At 45.6% G+C, this 17,332-nt stretch overlaps 1 protein-coding gene across 1 annotated transcript; it reads left to right on the top strand.

Moving 5' to 3' along the window:
* Window positions 1–4,054: 4,054 nt before the first annotated feature.
* Pomp (proteasome maturation protein) lies at window positions 4,055–16,943 on the top strand. The gene is made up of 6 exons (XM_027413695.2): window positions 4,055–4,187; window positions 5,808–5,905; window positions 9,161–9,221; window positions 9,692–9,793; window positions 13,269–13,362; window positions 16,779–16,943. The coding sequence occupies exons 1-6, from the start codon at window positions 4,185–4,187 to the stop codon at window positions 16,844–16,846; spliced, it is 426 nt and encodes a 141-aa protein (XP_027269496.1). The 5' UTR covers window positions 4,055–4,184; the 3' UTR covers window positions 16,847–16,943.
* Window positions 16,944–17,332: the final 389 nt, after the last annotated feature.

Below are 17,332 nucleotides of genomic sequence, written 5' to 3' on the forward strand. Positions count from 1 at the left end.
AAGAGTTTATGCAGGTCCTTGTGGGCTAGCTTGGGGATGACACAAGCCATCCTTATCAAGCTGCCATAAGACCAGGCACCTCCCCCTGTATTCAGGGTGGACAAGGCACTACAGCATTAGGAACATGTCCCCAAGAGGCAGCCTGCCATGCTTTGCTGATGCTTATGGGAGGCCTGCCCCTTTCTGAGCAAATACAGAGGAGGGGGAGTCAGAAGGGAGAAGGGGGAGGGAGTTGGAGGAGAAGAGAAAGGGCAGGTTTCAATTGGGATGTAAAACAAATTAATTAATAAAAAAGAAAGTAAAAAAATATAGCACACACCACCCCCCAAAAGCCATGGAAGCCTGGGGGATGGGAGAGGAGCACAAATAAGAACAAAGAATAACTGTATGCTATGAAAATGATACAATGAAACCTAGTACTTTGTGTGCTAATTAAAATTTATTGAAAATGAAAGATAGGGCTAGAGAGATGGCTCAGAGGTTAAGAGCACTGGCTATTCTTCCAGAGGTCCTGAGTTTAATTCCCAGCAATCACATGGTGGCTCACAACCATCTATAATGAGATCTGGTGCCCTCTAATGGCCTGCAGGGATACATGCAGGCTGAACAGTATACATAATAAATAAATAATTCATAAAAGAAAGACAGGGAATTGAAAAATTTCTTAGCCACAGCCATAGCCATACAGTTTCTGAAGTTATGGAATAATTTGGGTGGCAAGTATTCTGTACCTTTGTCCTTAAGCATCTTCTCGTGGTCTCTTCCCAATACCCAGGTTTACTTTGAGTTGTGAGTGTGAGGGTTTCATTAATATCTTGTCCTTCCCAGTCAATCCCATCTAGTAAAACAACGCTTAAAACTGCAACTTTTAAGTAATTTAAACATTTTTGAAAATTCTGTGTTCTGGTGTTTGGCATGTGCTTATGTCTGCACCATGTCTGCAGTACCCATAGAGGTCAAAAGAGGGTGTTAGATGCCACTGAAACTGGATTTACAGATGTTTGTGAGCCACCATGTGGGTGCTAAAAAGTGAACACAGATCTTTGGGAAGAGTAGCTAGTGCTCTTTACTTGAGGGTCATTCTGCCAAAGACCTGCTTTTCAGGGGTTCAGGTCCCAAAGAGGTTGTGTGGAGTCAATGGGTGGGGGGCTGAGGAGAAGGAGCAGAGGGACAATCTGAGGGTGAATCAGATGGCTGCCAGCATCGATTGATTGAAAAAATTCTCCACCTTTTATTGCACATAGGATTAAATGGGCGAAAAGGGGCATTCAAGCTGGGGTGTGGTTTAAGATCAAGGATCCAGGAAGTTAGCATTGACCTTGACAATAGGCACCAGCCATAAGTTCCTCTTGTTAAAGACATGAACGGCAGCTTTACAAGCAGGAACTTTCCTCAAGCCCCCAGGGAATGGAGACCCTTATCCAAAAGCCTGACTTTGGAAAAGGACTTCTTCTGGGGAGCAGACACCAGACTACAGTTTCCTAGTCTTACTTTATGGGTCTGTTCCCCTCATGCACTCCCAAAAGGGAAGGTCCTGGTGTCTTACTCTTTTCTGTTATACCATACCATTTTGGTTTCTCTGTATTTATTAACTCTTGCCCTTAATGGCCCCAGGCTCTGGATCTGAAGTGTAGGCATTTCATCCTTGGGTTCAGGTAAACCTCTAACTTTCCTGTTCTTGGTGTAATTAGGAAGACACAATAGGACTCTGGTTTCACAGTGGTGGGGACTTTTTCCCAAAGAATTATTTTGTTTAGAGAGGCTACCATTGTACACATTTTTATTCTTTAACAAAGCCTGCACAAAATTTCCCAAAGGAAAAGGCATAAAATATTGTGAATCATTAGAAACGAAAGTAAAAAGGGTGCTGGATAAGTGTGGTCCGCAATGTTGAAATGCTGGAACAATATCAAGCAGCAATGGTCACCATGTGGTTCATGACATCATTCATTTCTCCTGCCCTAAAACTGTAGCTGAAGAAAAAATTGAGGGCACCATGACCCATGACTGTAATTCCAGATTCAGGAGACAGAGACAGGAGGACTAAGAGTGTACACTTAACACTCAGATACACAGTGAGCTTGTGGGCAACTGAAACCTTGTCTCAAAAACATAGTCATTTAATATTTGTTGACCACACACACTGAGTGATATAAATTCAAGCCTAATATTTGCTGAGCATTTTTTCTTTCAGTACTAGAGAATGAAACTATAAGGATAAAAGGAATTTCCTTATACATAAGATGCTAGAATTTTCCTGGGGGCACAGACATGTAAATACAGATCTTTAAAAAATATTTATTTATTATGTATACAGTATTCTGCCAGCATGAATGCCTACATGCCAGAAAAGGGCACCAGATCTTATCACTGATGGTTGTGAGTCCCCATGCAGTTGCTGGGAATTGAACTCAAGATCTCTGAAAGAGCTGCCAGCGCTCTTAATCTCTGAGCCATCGATCCAGTTCCATAAACAGATATACATGCAGTGATCTTAAATGCAGTGTAGTGTAGAGAATACTTAATAACGAGCTCATAGGATCAAAGCAATACTGGCATTGTGATGGTCAGCCTGTTTAAAATTGATCTTTATGTATGCATATGTGTCTGTGTACATGAGTGCAGTGCCTGAAGAGGGCATGAAATCCCTGGGAACTAGAGTTACAGGCGGCTGTGAGCCACTGACCTGGGTGATGGGAAATGAACCTGGGTCTTCTGGAAGTGCAACAAATGCTCATAACTACAAAGCCCACCCAGGCCTACATTGGTTAATTTTGATTGCCAACTTGAGAGGATTTAATCACCTAACAATGGTTCTCAATATGGGGATCTCAACCCCACTGGGGAAGTCACATATCAGATATCTACAGTACAATTCATAACAGTAGCAAAAAATGCAGTTATGAAGAAGTAACAAACTAATTTTATGATGGGGGTCACCACAACATGAGGAACTGTATTAAAGGGTCGAAGTGTTAGGAAGGTTGAGAACCACTGACCTAGGAGACACAGTCTGGGCACATCTGTGAGGTCATCTCCACCGTTTAATTAAAAATTATGTACCCAGAATTGGAGAGCCACCATCTCTTGGGCTCCAGTCCCAGGTGAAAGCAAGAGAACAACAGTGTTCCTCTCTCTATCAAAGTGACCAGCTGTCTCATTGTTCCCCCAAAAGAGACCTGCTCTAGCCTTGTCCTCCATGCTGCACTGGCCTCTCAAAATGTGAGCCAAGGGTCATGGAAGGATGGCTCAATGGTTAACAGCACCTGTTGCTCTCACGGAGGGCTTGTTTCCGTTCCCAGCGCCCACAGGGTGACTCACAACCATCTGTCTGAAACTCTACTTCCAGGAGATTCCCAGACTTGTGTTGGCAGATACCTCTAGACCTCGTAAAGGAGCGTGAGGGCACCGGGCACACACATACAGTCAAACAAAACACATTTTAAGAAATTACTAAGTTTAATGGAAAGATTTAGGGAAATGACTCACGTGCAGCATCACTGACTTAAATTGCTACACACTTACACCCATTTTATTGAAAAAAGGATTTAGTCTCAAGGAGCCCCCAAATCTTTGTCATCTTCTCTGTGCACCCACATGGACTAAATATTAAATATCTCTTTTCTGCCTTCCGCTTTCAATTGGCTTACTGAGGACGGATGGCCCGACCTGACTAGGGACAAAGGTTATGACCTCCCCCAAGTTCAATAACACCCACATCCCCCAATCCCCGGAGTCCTCCTTCGGCTGTAGTTCAGTAACCAAGCTCGCTCCTTCCTTTGGGTTCCACATGCACCAAGCCTCGAATCTTCGACTTATAAAGATGTAAAAGCCTCTTGTCCGAGTTTTGCGTCGTCAGCAGAACTTTATGCAAATCTCGCCCTAGACCTCCTGGCATGGCCCGTGGGAAGTCTAAGCATCTGCACACGCCTATCTAAAACCGTCCACGCGAGTCCAGGCCCAGCACACACCCTGGCGGTGCCCTTGTCCCTCGCTCCCCCGGGATCGCAAGCGTGGGAGCCCAGGCACAGAGAGACTCCCTACCCCTCCCACGCCCTCTTTCCTTCCTGGCCGGACGGACGCACTTCCGGCGGATATGGGTGGGTCGGCCCCGGAAACGGAAGTGAGCAGCTTGGCCGGCCGACTATAGCGGGCTGAGAGGCTTTCGCAGAGCTGTTTCCAAGATGGTGAGTGAACGCGAGCGACCGTGATCGCGGCGTGTGTCCGTGGCGCGGGCACGACCACGGCTGCGCGGTCCCGGCGGGTATCTGGTTCGAGGATGAGCCTGGCTGCGCGCTCCCGAAGGGTGTCCGGCGTGGGCATGACGCCGGCTGCGCGCTCTCGGGTAGTGCTGGTTCCCGCAGGACCGCGCGCTTCGGTCCCCGGGGCAACCCAGGCCTGCGCGTCCCTTCCCGGTAGTTGGCGCGGACGCCCAGTGCACCTCAGAAAGCCGAGCCTTGTGTGGGTGTTGGGATACCGCCACTCTCCCGCTCCCTCGGGTGACTGGAGTCTACAGCCCCAAGCTCTGGCCACGACCGCAGGCTTGCATTTATACAATTCAGTCTCGGTTTACAAACATCTCTCTCCCTGCGCCATGTGTTGCTCCCGGTTTGTCTGCATGGGTTAGTGCTGGGACTCCCTCTCTCCCCCTTCTGGCCTTTCCTCCTTTGCCACTTTCTGTTTCTCTTTGAGCAGAACTCCTGAGTCACCATGGCACGGACCTGATACAAGCACTCCTTGCAGCCCCATCTGCCCACATCCAGAAAGCTTGTGTTGGCAAATACCGCGAACCATTGTAAAGGAGTGTGAGAAACACTCCGAAATGAGGATGGTTTTAGGTCTTTGTGGACTTAATTTAACTGACACTGGACTAGAACCTTAAGGAGTCCAGATATTTTACAGAAGGACATTGCAAAGATGGTTACCCACTGGCTTGCATTTTTCTGTACCCGAGAAGATAGGGATGTTACACATAGGGTGACCGTATCAGTTCCAGAGGCTGCTTTTAAACTTTTTACAGGGGTCTCCCTCCCTCCCTCCCTCCCTCCCTCCCTCCCTCCCTCCCTCTCTCTCTCTCTCTCTCTCTCCTCTTCTCCTCCTCCTCTCTCGGTTTTTCCAGACAGGGTTTCTCTGTGTAGCATTGGAGTCTGTAGACTAGGCTGGCCTTGAACTCACAAGATCCACCTGTCTCTGCCTCCTGAGTGTAAAGGCACGTGCCACCACAGTCCAGCTTTTTATGATATCTCAATTAGCTGCATTTATTTTTACTTCTGGTAACCAACCACTCCCCCTTTCTCTTGGTTCCTATAACCTCATTTCCCTAGGTGTCATGACTTAATTCCATGTCTTTTATTTTCCATAGATCTGTCCTAAAGGATTGGTGTTCCCCAGTGTTCCATTCTCAGCCTTTTTGTTGTGTTAAATCTTTCATTTCTTTGCATTAAACCTAAGGGCAGTCTCTTTCCAGTGAAGTGAATCTTATTGATCTTGCCATAAACCTTCCAAGACTTGTCAGTTTTAGGGCATCTTTGAATTTTGCCGCTTCATTAATATGTTAGTTGGTCTCAGATGGTTTTAGTTTGTTTTTGTATTCATATCTTTTTTTTTTAAATAAAATGCTTTCCCTGCAGACACATTCAGAAGTCAGAGAGGGCCAGTTCTTCTCCCCCAAGTGTGGTATTACTCACTGTACCTTGTATGCTGGCTACCACAGTACTTAGGCTCTGTCTGTGCAGATCCAGGGCTCCTTGAGGGCACAGCCCTTATCTTCTGTCTCCTTTAACTGCCATGCTGACTTTGTGTTGTAGAATGCCAGAGGCCTTGGGTCGCAGCTGAAGGACAGTATTCCAGTGACAGAGCTCTCAGCAAGCGGGCCCTTCGAGAGTCATGACCTTCTCCGGAAAGGGTATGTGGGGAGTTGTGGCTGTGCCTTGCCCTAATGAAATGCTTCTTGTGGCTTCTTTTCAAGGTCCTCTTTTTGAATTGCTATAAATGTGTGTTGGATTTGGGCTGTAGTGAGTTATACACTCAGATGGAGTGTGGTGAGGAAGAGGCCCACAGAGTAAGAGCGGGGCGTCCTCCTAGTGCACACACCTTGTAGGGTGATTGGAAGACTCTGTGGGGTTTTATAGTGAGGGGGCTAGCACTGATGGCTGAACCTAAGATGTCACATAATGGGAGGCAAGCACACTACCACTGAGATACAGGTAGCCCTAGGCCTTGATTTAGTGAGATTCTTACTGCTCATAACTCAGAGAGCCATTGACTTTCTTACTTTACTAACTGCTGGAGTAATTAACTTTTCTTTGGGAGACACTAGAGTATAGCCGTTAGGATGATCAACACTGGACCTGGCAAGTATGACTTGAGTTTGGATCCCCAACGCCCGTGTGAAAGTAAGGTCAGCCTAGCCAACTGATGATCTCTTGTCCAGAGAGAGACCCTGCCTCAGAATATAAGGTGGAGAGCAACAAAGGAAACACCAATGTTAACTTCTGATCTACATGTGCACTAACTGTGTGCACATGCACACACAAGTTTCTCTTAAGAAAGTATCGTGTATTGCCCGGTGTTGGTGGCTCATACCTTTAATCCCAGCACTCGGGAGGCAGAGGCAGGTGGATCTCTGTGAGTTTGAGGCAGCCTGATCTACAGAGTGAGTTCCTGGATAGCCTCCAAAGCAATACAGAGAAACCCTGTCTCAAAAAACCAAAAAAAAAAGTAAAAAAAAGTATGGTGTTCACCAAGGAAACAAGCCTTCTATACACAGCAGGACTGATGCAACATAAGAACTCCCAGAGACTGGCAATATGCACAGAGCATGCATGGGGGCCCAGTGCTAAGACAAGTAGACAAACCCCATCCCTAACTTGGAAGCTATCTCCAGTTAATAACCTCTCACAGAGGAAAAAGGAGTTTTCTTCTGTGGAGTAGGAGTGTATACAGACCACACTTAACCACACAAAGTTATGACTTCGGAGGGTTTTTTGTTTGTTTGTTTGCTTCTTAATGCTTTGTCTGGGCGTTTTTTTTTTTTAAACCTTACAGGCCTTTTGCTTATATATTATGATTTCTGGTTTTTATGGGATTTCTGTGTGTGCAAATGTGTGTGTCACTGTGTCTGTATGTAGACCTTACGCTTTTTCTTTGGCTCTTTTTTTTCTGTTTTTTGTCCAATTCTGGTTTGTTTGTTTTAATGTGTTTATTATTATTAGTTACCTATTTGTTTTCTTACATTTTTGGTTGTGAGCCTAGCCTTTAACGGTTGAACCATCTCTCTAGCCCTGTCTGTTTGTTTTCTAATGAGAAAAAAAAAAGAAAGGGTGTGGATTTGGGTGGGTAGGGAGGTGATGGGGGCCTGGGAGAAATTAGGGGAGGGGAAATGGTGATCAGAATATATTGTATGAAATAAGTCTATTGTCAACAAATATAAGAAAAGGGGGAGAGAAAGGAAGGATGCTGTGCTGCACTGCTTAGTTTTGGTTCCAGCTCTGCTGTCCCCTGGAAGCAATAAAATAACCTGGAAACAGGTTATTTTATTGCTGTCTCAGTGTTCTCATGTATGACAGGACTTGCAGTGTGTCTCGTACTGTGAGGAGTAAGGGGTTATTCCCTGAGAACATCTAAGTGGTACCCGCTGTTTTTGAGCACTAAGTGTTAGCTGCCGCTGTTGCTGTCTTCCAGCTCCCTGGCTTGCCTGCGTCTATAATTGCCTTTGTGTTTAGACACCTTTCCAGTAGTCTGTCCATGGCGTATCACTTTACTACTCAGTCTTACAAGCTCAGTACGGCTTCCCATAAATACCCATAAGTTAGTTCTAAAGAGTTTACATCTTAATGTGAGTGCTGATGTTTCCTGCCGTGCAATGCCCTTCCAGTGCTGGGTCTGGGTACATACTTAATCCCCTTTGGATTTGCAGTAAAAGACACTGGACACCTCCTGAATTGAAGGTATAATTTGATTTGTAGTAAAATTAATAGGAGAGGGCTGGAGAGATGGCTCAGCAGTTGCGAGCACTTGTTCTTACAGAGGGCAGTTCCCAGCACCACATGGAGGCTCCTGACCGCCTGTAACTTCATTTCCAGGAGAACAGGTGCTCTCTTCTGGCCTCTGTGGGAATCAGGCACGCACAAGGTGCACATACATATGTGCAGGCAAACACAGACAAGATAAAAATAAGTATCTTTAAAGAAAATTAATAGGCTAGCTGCCAACCAAGGCCTGGTGAGTTTTTGCTCCTACATGAAATGTCACTTCTTTTCTTCCCAGTTAGCAGTAAGACTACATTCGGGAGGGCTGTTTTCATGGTCTACCTCTCTGATGACTTTCTGTCCACAGGTAGTACCCAGCAAGCGACTGTTGCAAGGTCTGTAGGGTTCCTTCCAGTCCCCATTCCCTGGCTTAGACAGTATTTACATGACAGTGACTGTTGGTCTGCTTCTAACTGTGGTCCCTTAAGCATGTGGCTTGACGAATCTTTAGAACAGGAACTGTACATATTGAAGAGCCTTAGCTATTCTGTTCTAGGAAAAAGTGGCAGTGATAATAAACACATGCTTAGTAAATTCTTTTTTTTTTTTTTTTTTTTTTTTTTTTGGTTTTTCCAGACAGGGTTTGTCTGTCCTGGAACTGGCTCTGTAGACCAGGCTAGCTTCGAACTCACAGAGATCCACCTGCCTCTGCCTCCCTAGTGCTGGGATTAAAGGGGTGTGCTACCACCACCTGGACAATTCTTTATTATAGTCTAAGGACACGAGTTAGTATCCATTTCTGGAAAGCCTCCCACTAATAATTGAAATCTTGAGTACCACTGTCTGTAACAAATGCTTTTTAGTTTTTCGAGACAGGGTTTCTCTGTGTAACCCTGGCTTTACTGGAACTCACTCTGTAGACCAGGCTGGCCTCAAACTCACAAACATCTGCCTGCCTTTGCCTTAAGAAAAAGGTTTTCACCTCCAAAAAAACTCCCCTGCACACTACTGTTGTCTAATGACAGTCTTGGGGTGTTGGTGGGGATCGTGCCCCAGGCCTCATGCTTGCTAATGCTCACCCACTGAACCCAGCCCATGCCCTGGGACTCTACATTTACATGTGCAGCTTTGACCTGTGGTAGAGAGTCATGTGTCATCTCCTGGTAAATATTTTGGTTTTCCCCCTTTAGGTTTTCTTCTGTGAAAAATGAACTTTTGCCCAGTCACCCTCTTGAATTATCAGAAAAAAATGTAAGTATGTTACCTATGTCTTTCGTTTTATCTTCTGCTAGAAAAACAGAAGTAGGTGTGGACACTTCGTTGAGTCCACATTAGAAGACCTTTGTGGTACCATTGCTGGGTGTGGAGGGGAGACAGGCAGATCCCTGGTGCTCACTGGCTGATCTAGCTGAATGTGGGTTCCAGCCGGGTTCAGTGAGAGACCATGTCTCACAAAATAAGATGGGGAACTATTGACAAAGAGACCTGGTGTTGACCTCTGGCCACATTGTGCAGGCTCACAGCTACATGAACACATATGTACACACATTCAGACACCACACACACTGATGTACAGCATAGAGGTTATAGAATTTATCAAGGAGAAAGTATCAGTTACAGATGTTAACTCGGCCTCAGCGATGCCACTGTTATGCTTTGTAAGGACAGTGTTGGTGCATTTGTAACCAGCACTTGGGTCAGAGTTGCTCTGTCTTCTCTAGTTCCAGCTCAACCAGGACAAGATGAACTTTTCCACCCTGAGGAACATCCAGGGTCTGTTTGCTCCCCTGAAGTTACAGATGGAGTTCAAGGCCGTGCAGCAGGTGAGTCTGCTCTGGCCCACGTGTGCCGATGTTTTCATGGTGGCTGTTTAGAGGTTATGTCCTGTGTTCCCTCGCAGCTTGCTCTGCTTGCCTCTGTAGAGTGACCCTGCTTCCTGCTTCATAGAGGAAAGGTTGTTGAAGGAGGGTGGCTTCATGTTATAGACACAGTGTCTGAAAACGTGGCTGTCTGCCTTTGTGTTTCTCTGCCCTCAGTGGGTTACTGCAGATATACAGCTGGGTGAACCTATTGCTTAAGGAGTAGTTGTGTGCAGATGTCCTTCCACCTGTGAGAACTGTCCCCTGCTGGTGTTCTGGTTTCCATTGCATCACACTGCTTCTGGGAACAACTACCTGTTGTCCACAGCCCTATCTGTAGCAGACACCTTTTTTTTCTCTTCTTGCTTTTGCTCATCAATGGCAGTTACACATGTTCAAATCCAGTCTTAAAAATTGTATCAATCCCCAATTAATTAATTAGTTTTAAGATAGGGTCTCATCGTGTAACTCTTAACTGGCCTGGAACTTGCTTTGTAGACCTTGCTGGCCTTGAACTCCCAGAGATCTGCCTGCCTGTGCCTACTGTGTGCTGTGGTTAAAGGAATGTGCCCCCATGACTCACCCAGATGTCTTTTCTCTCTTGTTGGCTTCTATAGGTTCATCTGCTGGAAGCCCGTGTTTCCTTTATGTCTTCCTTTACTTCCTCTTTCTCTGTGCCAGTGTCTTCTGGCTCCTGGCCTATAGGGGCATTTGCTCCCTAACGATGTAGATGTTTTCTTACCCCATTTTACTTGAACCCTGTACTATTTTACATACAAAGCTTCCTTTTCCCTGTGATTTCAATACCTCAAACCTATGTCCCCTTCCTCTCTGAAACCCATTTGCAGCTGTGTGTGGTACCTTTGGTCTGTTAACTGAAGTGGTAGTTTTGTTAGTGTCCTTCTCTGCTCTTGCCTCACTCTTTCCTGCCTGTCTCTCTGTTACTCATATGCTGTTGACTTACAGTAGTTCTCCTGACCTGTGAAGCTATAGGTTTTTCTGGTTGGAAGACCCACAGGCTCCTCGGATTTCATATGCGCCATGTAGAATAACTCATTACTCCTCACGCCTTTTCGGGTGGCAGACATTGGAACATTAGCCTCAGTCGCCTCACTCGGTGCCTTGTCCCTGAACCCCCAGATGCCTAGTCTTTACTAGAACTGCCTGACTGTTGTACTACAGGGATTCTCCCCCTGCTCCTCTCAGCCCTCTGCCCTGCACCCAGGGTGCCTGTAAAATAGACCTCACTGTATATGCTCCTCACCTTGTCCTCAGGATAAAACCCAGCTGCCTGATGTATAGGCTTCTTGCTGCCTACTTTAGGCTTTCATGCATTTATTTCCTGCTACCAGGGATTCCTTTCTCTAGCCTAGCTAAACTTGAGTCTTGCACTCAATGCCATGAATGCCATTGACTGTATAGGCTTGTGGTTCTGCAAGCTACTTGAAGTACTTTGCAAGAATAAGGCTCAAAAATGGCTTTAGATGTGAATGGCTCGAGTCAGTGTGGGCTGTACCAACTAATCTAAACACTCAAGAGTAACATTTTAAAGTATATCTGTTGTTTAAGGTTCATTTAGTTTTGTTTTATGTATGTGAGTGTTTGCATATGTGTCGGTGTACTGTGTGTGTAGTGATCACAGGGCATAGCCCCTGGGAACTGAGTTATAAATTGTCCTTAGCCTCCATACAGGTGCTAGGAACCTGGTTTCCCTGGAGGAGCAGCCAATGCTCTTCCTTCACTGCTGAGCCATCTCTCAGTTCCTTGGTGTGAAATGGAAGGGCAGTGAGAGCAGCACAGGGCTGTTCTGAAGATTCTGGGAAACAGTGTTTGCCACAGCACCTCCTGTCTGCCTTGTTGTTAAGTTACATGTTGCTAGTAAAGTGGATGGCCAGAAGCTTTAATACCATTTTGTCAAAGACCTTTGCTCAGTGTCTGACCTCTGTTTCCCTGACCCCTTCCTTGTATTTTGCAAGCCCCACTTTTGGTGCTCTTTCACGATTGTCCCTGACTTAACCGCCTCCCAGACCCTTTCCCTTCTTCTCCATTTATAGGTTCCTGTTTCTATTTCTGTTTCTTCTTCTCTCATCTCCATGCTTCCTCTTTTTTGGTTTTGAATGACAACTGGAGAAATTTTTTCACACTGTAAAGACCAAATAACACTGGAGCTGTTGGCAGTTGAGAACATTATCTTCTCTTGAGTCGGGAGGGTAGGTCTCCCTATAACCGCCTCTGGGTTTTCAGTCCTGGCATCATTCGTTGCTGACCACCTCAGACTCTTGGTAAAGTATAAATGATCTGCAGCAGGACTGAAAAGTGAGGTTGGCCACTGAAAAGTGAGTGTGTTGAGCGCAGACTGTGGCAGTGGTTGATGCGTGCAGACTGTGCAGCACACCGTCTGTGTCAGTTCTTTGAGACGGTGACTGGCACAGAGCTGTGTGTGGGTCAGTGATAGTCAGAATGTGAATCCAGATACTTCTGCCTGCACAGCCTGTGCTTTCACTTGGCTACCAGTCTGCACCTGCCTTCAGTGCATGGCAGAACAGGTCACAGTGGCTGAAATGACACTGACTTAAAAGCCTCATTAAGTGAGTTTGATCTGCATTTCCGGTTACCACTGCATGTGAAAAGGTTACGTTTACCTTTGTTCTAAGCAGTGCAGATGACGTAGAAATGAGGTGCCCATTGCTTGGTAGAGTGATGCTCACTGGACTGGAATTCCTCATAAACCTGGTCTCCCAGTGCTGGAGTGAGGTGTGGTGTTAGGCTCTGGGAGTTTGCTTTTCATCACATATAATGAGTCTTTCTCTGTCCCGCTAGCCAGCTCCCAAATAACCACATGGAGACTTATTAATTATGAAAGCTCAGCCTTTGTTTAGCTTGTTTCTAACTAGCTCTTATAACTTAAATTAACCCATTTCTGTTAATCTACATGCTGCCATGTGGCTTACCTCCTCCTGTGTGTCCTGCTTTCTCTGCATCAGCTGACGATTCCTCCTTTCTTCTTCCTGGAGCTCTCTCTGTCTAGAAGTTCTACCTATACCTCCTGCTTAGCTATTGGCCATTCAGCTCTTTATTACACCAATCACAGCAATTTCATAGTGTACAGATATCCCACAACAATCACACAGTATGTGCTGTAGTTTTTCTGAACAGAAGCAATGCCCCAAAACACAGGCATACATGGTGAGTAAGTTAGTGGTAGTAAACACAGACAGACATAGCAGGTTATTAAGTTAGTAAGTTACTGTTGCAATGCCAACACACTTTAAAACTTAGTCTGCTCCTAAAGTGTGAATTATTTTTTTCCACTGGAAGATTGAAGTTTTACTTAGTTTTGCACAATTTTCAAGTATCAAGTAGAAGTGCCTGGGATTATGGCACACAGTCTGGTTTCCCTTCGAATTTTCTAAAGCTGCTCTTAAACTTTCTCCCCCAGGTTCAGCGTCTTCCATTCCTTCCAAGCTCAAACCTGTCACTGGATATTTTGAGGGGCAATGATGAGACCATTGGTTTTGAGGATATTCTTAATGGTGAGTGACACTAACACTTAGGAAACCCTATGCTGTTCAAGGTGATAGCAGCCAACGGTCATTGTCCCCAGGGAAACCAAGACTGGCTGGTGTCGTATTTATTCACAGCCCTGAGGTAAGATTTAGTGGTAATAACTCAGGTGGCTTATTGTTCTGAGATTATGCATTTCAGTCAGTTTAGCATTCCCTTGTTCCTTGTCCTGAGTAAGACTGATGTTGGTGTGGTCCCAGGTACTCCCCATCAGTGCTGTGTGTATTTGTGGAATTGGTTTTCAGATAACAGAAGAAGTTGGAGAAAAATGTCCTTTACAACTTAAAACACCCTGTCTGGTAATCTGTGTGCTGAGGTGGGAAGTCAGGAGGAAGGAAGAGCCTGCCATTGTTCATCAAGGTCTCCCAGGAATGGTATTGTGGCTGAGATGGGTGACTTCTGAGTAATAGCTGTGCACACAGCATCCTATGCTTCTTCCAGACCTGCCCTGTGCACAGCCTCTGCCTGGTCCACCCCAGCAGTGCAGGGGATGTGGAAAACCAGCAAAATTACACTGTATTTATTTTGCTGATACCTGGTGGTGGACACAGCAGAAGTACAGTGAAACACTGTTCCCTGAGGGGACTTTATGAATGCTGGAAAACCTAGTGTTCCAAAGCACACTCCTAAGACTACAATTTGGTCCATTTTTTCTTAGCTTTAAATAAAAGTTACTAAGTTATAAAAATGACTTGTATAAAAATCTTCTGAAAAAAAGAGAAGGGAGTTTTGAGCATTAATTTGGTCACATATTAAGGCACTGGGCAAAACAGTGAGTTTTTGCTCTGGATATAAAACAGTAAACCTTGGCTCTTCCTTCAGACAGGAACTGCATGTTAAGCTAAAGCAGGAAATGATGGCCTATGATGAATTTTGGGAATTTAAGTAATATTGGGTTGGAAAGGACAGTGCCTATAGGATATAATATATAAGTTGATTCCTCAGTTAAAATTAGAGGGAAGACTGAGGTAGATCCGGAGTCTGACAGTTAAGGCTTGTGAGAGTGGGATAGGTGCCCTACAGCAAGTCAGCCTGCTGTGGGTTTCTGGATGATAAAGAGCCCAGAGACTTCCCCATGGCAAATGTCCAGATGTCCGCATCCTGTTGGTCCCTGAACTGCACTTCTGGAGTGAAGAGAGGGTCGGATGATGCTATACTTGGTGTTTTGTTCCAGAAGGGACTCCATGTCTAGGGCTCCTCGGTCTTCAATTAGGCATTAGGACTGCTTATTGTGGACATCTCTGTCTTTGGGGGCTGCTGCAGGCCTGTGAGAGGCTCAGTGGCCTTGCCTCAGCACACAGAGGAACACTTGAAGTTCTAAGGTGTGATTGTCAGGTCACAGCAGTGTTGTGTTCCATGTGTTGAGCACAGAGGCCACAGTTGGCCTGTAGGTTGGTGTAGACTTGGTGTGCAGTCGGTAGTGTGGCTCATTGGTGCTTGTTTCAAGGTTCACGGTATTTGGGACTGGCTCTTAGAGTGATGGGAGCTAGGAGGATACAGCATGGAGTAAGGTGAGATCGAAAAGCCAGCTGGGCTAGATAAAGTAGTACCTGTAGACCAGAGACATATTGGATGCTTACCCAGTATGCACTCAAAGCCAAGTAGTCATCTTAGGCAGAGCTCTGATGTGACATAATTTCGTGTCTCAGAAGATCATGAAATGAGCTTCTGCACGTCTTTTTCGTGTTCATCCTCTGCATCTCTGTGAGGTAGAAGTTAGCTGCAGAATCCCCTGTGGAGGGTGCTCGTGTCCGCCATGTGAGACTGCTTCAGTGCGCTTGGGGTGGCATCCCTCAGTTGGGAACTGTGTGTGTAGATGAGGTAGCTGAGTGCATAGCCCTTCCCTGATGCCTTTCTTGTTCATTGGTGAGTGACCTCCTGCACATTCACCGCTTGTCTGCACGCTGCCCAGACGCCCAGACTGCAGCTTGGTCTCCTCAGGGAGTGTTGGCTAACTTGGCACTAGGAAAGTTAAAACTGGGCGTTTTGAGGTGCCCTCACCTCCTTACATATGGCGAGTGAGCTTCGGTTCCACCACTCCTAACTTGTGAGCTGATGCCTTGCTGCTGGGTGCTTGCTGGGTGCTTCCTGTTTTGGTGAGAGCTGATGCATTCTTAGAGAGTCAGAGCTTAAAGAGTTAACTAGTGGCATACTCCGTGGTCAAAACCTGAAACAGCACTCTATGCACCAGATTCTTTATGCACCGGGAAGCCTCCTGTGCTCCCGAACCCTGAGTTTCTTATCATGCACACTGTGCTGGTTTGGTGTGCTGGGCTCAGTCAGAGTTGAGAGGGCAGAGTTTTCCAGGGAGCCCCTGTTGATGGGACTTGTCTTAACTGCAGTCTTCTACCTGAGGTGGTGGGTGGGGTTTAACATGTTCTACTTTGGAATTCTGATTTCTGTTTGCGTGTCTGCGATGGGTCAGAAGATAGAGAAGATAAAATGTTTTTCAGGAGCTAGAGAAAGGCTTATAAGAGCACTGGCTGCTTGTTCTTCCAGAGGACCCAAGTTCAATTCTCAGAACCCTCATGGCCGCTTACAATTATCTATATAACTCCAGTTCCACAGGATCTGACACCCTCAAACAGACATTCATGCAGGCATAATACCAATGCACATAAAGTAAAAATAAATCATTAAAAATAGAAAAGTGTTTTTGCAATGTGAATTGTTCGTTCTTAGGTGAGAAGCCATTGGAAGTGTCAGAACTTTGGAAAAAACTTTTTTTGGGGGGGCGGTTTATTTGTAGCTGGGCAGTGGTGGCACACACCTTTAATTCCAGCACTAGGGAGAACCTAGTGCAGGAGAACCTCTTGAGTTTGAGGCCAACCTAGTCTACAGAACCAGTTCCAGGACAGCCAGGCTTACATAGAGAAATCCTGAAGATTTATTGTATGTGCATTGGTGTTTTGCTTGCATGTATATGTCTTGTGTGAGGAGGGTACTAGATCTCCTGCAACTGAAGTTACAGACAGTTGTGAGCGTGCATGTAAGTATGCTGGGAATTGAACCTGGGTCCTCTGCAAGGGCAGCTAGTACTCTTAACTGCTGAGCCATCTATCCAGCCCCCTGTTCACTTTTCTTTTTAAGTCACCTATATTGTGATATGATTTATATGCTATTGGATACATTCGTTTTTAGGTGGACAGTTCTGTCCTTTGCAAATATGTGTAGCTGGGTCCCTTCAATCAAGATACAGAATGGTTTTACTGCCCACCCCAAGTTCCCTTACTCCTCTGCAGTCATTTCTCTGCTCCAACCTCAGACAGGCTGCTTATTGTCACATTGGGATGGTTTTAGCTGTCACAGATTCTGATATGATGACCCCTGAACTGTGTCTGTGTATGAAGAGTCCTTTACATGGTCTGTTTTTGTCTCTTTTCAGATCCATCACAAAGTGAAATGATGGGCGAGCCACACTTGATGGTGGAATATAAGCTGGGCTTGCTGTGATGCAGGTGCTGCTGTGCAGGAACACAGAAGTGCATTGTGGTTGCCTTTGCTACAGTCTGATGTACACAAGATTAAAGAACTGACAGGATCACTTGGATATTTGGAAGTGTTTGGGTCTTTAGTTTTGCATTTAGTTGAGTCAGTTGAAAGCCTAGAGGTGGTTTCTGAGCTCTGCGGTTACAGCAAAGCCCAGGTTCCTGAGTTCTGAAAATGTTTTAAAATCCACAGCTTTCTCCTCTTCTGTAAACTTAGTTTTAGATATCCATCATTATATGTTTTTGTTTATAGGTTCTTTTGTTGTTTTGTTTTGAGACAGTCTCTTTCTGTTACCTAGCTCAGACTGTCCTGGAACTTGATCTGTAGACCAGGCTGGCCTCAAGCTCACAGAGATCTGCCTGACTTTGCCTCTCCAGTGCTGGGATTAAAGGCAAGAGTCACTACACCTGGCTTGTCATTGATATTTGAGCCTATGGCATTCCCAGGTGC

Source organism: Cricetulus griseus, chromosome 4 (genome assembly GCF_003668045.3).
Source record: "Cricetulus griseus strain 17A/GY chromosome 4, alternate assembly CriGri-PICRH-1.0, whole genome shotgun sequence".
Lineage (NCBI taxonomy): Eukaryota > Metazoa > Chordata > Mammalia > Rodentia > Cricetidae > Cricetulus > Cricetulus griseus.